The sequence below is a fragment of the Sinocyclocheilus anshuiensis genome, unplaced genomic scaffold (assembly GCF_001515605.1).
Source record: "Sinocyclocheilus anshuiensis isolate Anshui unplaced genomic scaffold, SAMN03320099.WGS_v1.1 scaffold516, whole genome shotgun sequence".
Classification (NCBI taxonomy): domain Eukaryota; kingdom Metazoa; phylum Chordata; class Actinopteri; order Cypriniformes; family Cyprinidae; genus Sinocyclocheilus; species Sinocyclocheilus anshuiensis.
Genome location: NW_015554079.1, coordinates 251082 through 254793, shown reverse-complemented (window position 1 = coordinate 254793; position 3712 = coordinate 251082). Strand labels below are relative to the sequence as shown.

General features: G+C 38.9%; 1 protein-coding gene across 7 annotated transcripts in view; it reads right to left on the bottom strand.

Moving 5' to 3' along the window:
* Positions 1 to 3712, bottom strand: part of LOC107669025 (voltage-dependent L-type calcium channel subunit alpha-1D-like) — a 107805-nt gene that overhangs the window by 71205 nt on the left and 32888 nt on the right. For all 7 annotated transcript variants that reach the window (XM_016461118.1, XM_016461119.1, XM_016461117.1 and 4 more), the window contains exons 5-7: positions 1458 to 1600; positions 1225 to 1377; positions 762 to 958 (exon numbers count right to left, since the gene is read on the bottom strand). In XM_016461118.1, coding sequence (XP_016316604.1) covers positions 762 to 958; positions 1225 to 1377; positions 1458 to 1600 — 493 coding nt within the window. The remainder of the gene's footprint in view (positions 1 to 761; positions 959 to 1224; positions 1378 to 1457; positions 1601 to 3712) is intronic.

Below are 3712 nucleotides of genomic sequence, written 5' to 3'. Positions count from 1 at the left end.
GGTGTTCTGGCGCACTATGGCTGCCGTCGCATCATCCAGGTGGATGCTGCACACTGGTGGTGGACGAGGAGATTCCCCCTCACAATATAAAGCACTTTGAGTGCCTAGAAAAGTGCTATATAAATATAATAAATTAGTATTATTATTATTAATAGATGTGTAGCGACCGCCTCCTCCAGAGGGGGAGCTTGCCATATCCCTTTTCTTCAGCGCCGTCAAAGGTGATGAGGGTGGCAAAATTAGAATAGTGGAAGTTCATCGTGAACTTCTGGGGAAAAAACTGCGCCAGTCCCTGGTGTTCTGTTCGATAGGGAACACCTACATTTTACTACATTAAAGTATGTTTTGGTAATTAAATAAAATTATTTTCAGATCAATACATATTAAGTTTCTTCATCTACTACTCTTCCTTATTGAAGGATTAAGTATATAAAAATGCAGAATAAATAAACATGGTATATTGATCAGTGCTTTTAATACTTAAGTACTTTTAAAAAAAGTAAAATTGAAAAGGATTACTTTCACTTGAATAATACTTTATTATTGTATCTGTACTTCATCCAGCACTGATAAGAAGAGGCTGACATGTTCTGACTTTGTCCCTTCAGTCTTAGAGGGTCAATCTCATTAGCATCTATTGAGCTCTCTGTGTGTCATGGAAAAGCGCTTAGAGCTGAAGTGGACGCTCCCAGCAGGAAAAAGCAAAGAGAATGCCAGCGACAGTGAACATTTAAGTGACAGGAAGACATTGCGAGTCTCACCCAGTACAGCACGTCAGTCCAGCCCTCCATGGTGATACACTGGAAGACAGTCAGCATGGCAAACAGGAAGTTGTCAAAGTTTGTGATGCCATTGTTGGGCCCATGCCAACCATCCCTACACATAGTGCCATTGAGAGGGCAGTGTCTCCCATGACCAGTAAGAGAACAGGGAGCTGGGTCCTCCTCTGCTAATGCACCTGTGTGGAGAATGAGAAATATGTGGCTCATTCTCAGGAAATGGTGCCATTTATGTACTGTGTGTATGAGCACCCTGGTTAGAATATCTTTAAGACCCATTATTTGATGCATTTTGATGTGCGTGTGTATGTGTGTGTGTGTGTGTGTGTGCACGTGCGCGCGCGTGTGTGTGTGTGTATCTGTGTGTGTGTAATGCAAAATACATTTTCAAAACAGAACAAGTATTGTTTATAAATTAGTCTAATGAATGTGAGAACACACTGACGCGTGCCGTTCAGATAGCAGGTTGCATGCATCTTCCCGATGAACAGCTCCAGCCCGATGATGGCATAGATGATGATTACGAAGAGTACAAGCAGAGCAATGTGCAGCAGAGGAACCATGGCTTTAATGATGGAGTTCAGCACTACCTGTAAGCCTACACACACACACACAAATATTATCAGCATGTTATCAGGGTGTTCTGGCTGTGAATGCTGGGTAAAGATGGTAACGCACTTGGCACTCCTGACACCAGGCGGAGGGGCCGCAGAACTCTAAACGCTCGTAAAGCCTTGACATCGAACCCGCCCGGCTTGCCACCTGACTGCCCGCTGACATCTCGATCTTTGGTTACCAGCTCCAGCACGACACTAAAGAGACTAAACACACACACATACACATACACTCATCAGTATTAACGATAATAACAGAATGTGAGTTCAGGCTATTATTATCAGATTATTATGTTATATAGAACATTATAAGTTAAATGTAACAGCAGAAGACGAGAAAATAGTGAAATTGTGAGTAATGTACAATTTACAAATTACATAAAATGAATGAAGGTCAGTGTCATAATGATTAAATCAATTAACATCCACCATACTATATTCTTCTATCTCTTTCCTTTGTGCAAACTAGGGCTGTGCAAAAAATCGAATGCTATTTTCATGCGCATTTTTTCAGTAAAGCCGCTCCTGTGATTAGCAGTAAATCTCCAGCATGTGCTTTCAGCGATGAATCGGCATTTTTTGGCAATCACCTGCGATTTTGAACGCGATTTTGCGTAGCTTGTCAGTGAACAACGGCTCTGTGTAGTAAATGCCGCTCCATCTGAAAGCACGTGCTGGAGATTTACTACTAATAATGACTGGTAATAAAAACTTGACTGGTGTTTCTCTGGGGGAAAAACAATTGCATACAAAATATGTATGTTAATTACAATAATAAGCTCATACCACTTACTTGATAGTACCTCAATTTGAAATGAGAGAAATACAAATCAGACTTCTGTTTCAGTTTTTGAGAAGCTATAGTTAAGTGTTCTTAATTGTGTACAGATAAATATAGAGAAGCAGACAGATTGTTATCTTATTTAAGCCAGATAAAAAGTAATGCTTAGGAAAGTTATCATGACTTTTTATCATAGTGAATAAAGTGTGAATAAAGCACTGAAAAGCTAGTGATGACAAAGGCGCTGAAGGTGGTACAGCATTACAAATACTATTTACAGAAATAACAAATGAATATAGGGCGCAATGTCAAGTCAGGTGGGTTTTATCTTTTGCATATTTCATGGACCTGTATCAAATAACACTCATCTGGCTAGGGGATGTCACAGATGAGATTCGGTGTGATCCCTGAGGATCCTACAGCAGCACAATCTCCATCCAGCATGACCTCTGACTTCATGCACTGGATGTGGAGTTAATCTCATTACATCGGGTCAGAGATCAGCACTAGATCAGGTTGTAAGCTCTTGTGAACAGTTGCCAGCTATGTGCCAGACAAAATCCTTTCAACAATTTCCAGCTGACATGAACTACTTCCAACAGAGTTGTTCAATCATGACATCCATTTGTAGCCCAACACAGAAGACCAATTCGTTGTCATTAAAACACCATTTAACACATGCTATTTGATGGTAAACACACAAAGTAACACTTACTTTGTTGTAATTCTTACATCAGACAAGTAAGAATCTGAATACACAACTGATAAACATAAACTGAAAAACACATTAATAACAGTTTAGTAATAAAACAATATTTTTACATATTTTACAAACAATGTTTCTTACATTTTGCCCAAGAGCATAGTTCTTTGGAACAGTGGTTTTGGGAAACGTAACTATTTTTGGGTTTTTTTGTAATGATGAAACTTGTGACCATAGTTGGCTAAAGGCTGAAATAAAAACTTTTGGCCAGATTTTTGCCCCGATTTTCAGTCTGGACAAGTTGACGCTTGCTGTCGAAAATCAGAGCCAGTCAAATGTAAATTCATGTCCCAGTCACATTTTCTTGGTTAAATAAACATTACTATCAGAAAGAAAATCTATTTTATATTTTTACATTACCAACATAATCAATATTCTATTTATTAACGCCAAATATGAATCTCATCAAGTTAGTGTTTTTAAGCATTTTACATTTATTCCAAAATAATAACTCAAGGTAGATTTTGATGTAACAAAGTGGTTAAATCTAAGTTTTTAAATTAGTCTTCCCATTAACGCCATTATATTGTACATTCAGACTGATTTGTGAAAGCAAACAAACACAAGAGGTGGGATTTATCAAATGAAAAAATCACAACCTAACATAACCATTCATATCCAATCATATCGTGATGGAGGCATTGTCTTCTCCCATTCATTCTCAATTACCCCCCAGCAAACTCACCGCACACTTTAGAGGGTCTGTTAAAACTCAGTGGGCTGAGGGGAGGCGAGAGAGATGCAGACTCCCGCTGTAACTTTACCTGGTTACGGG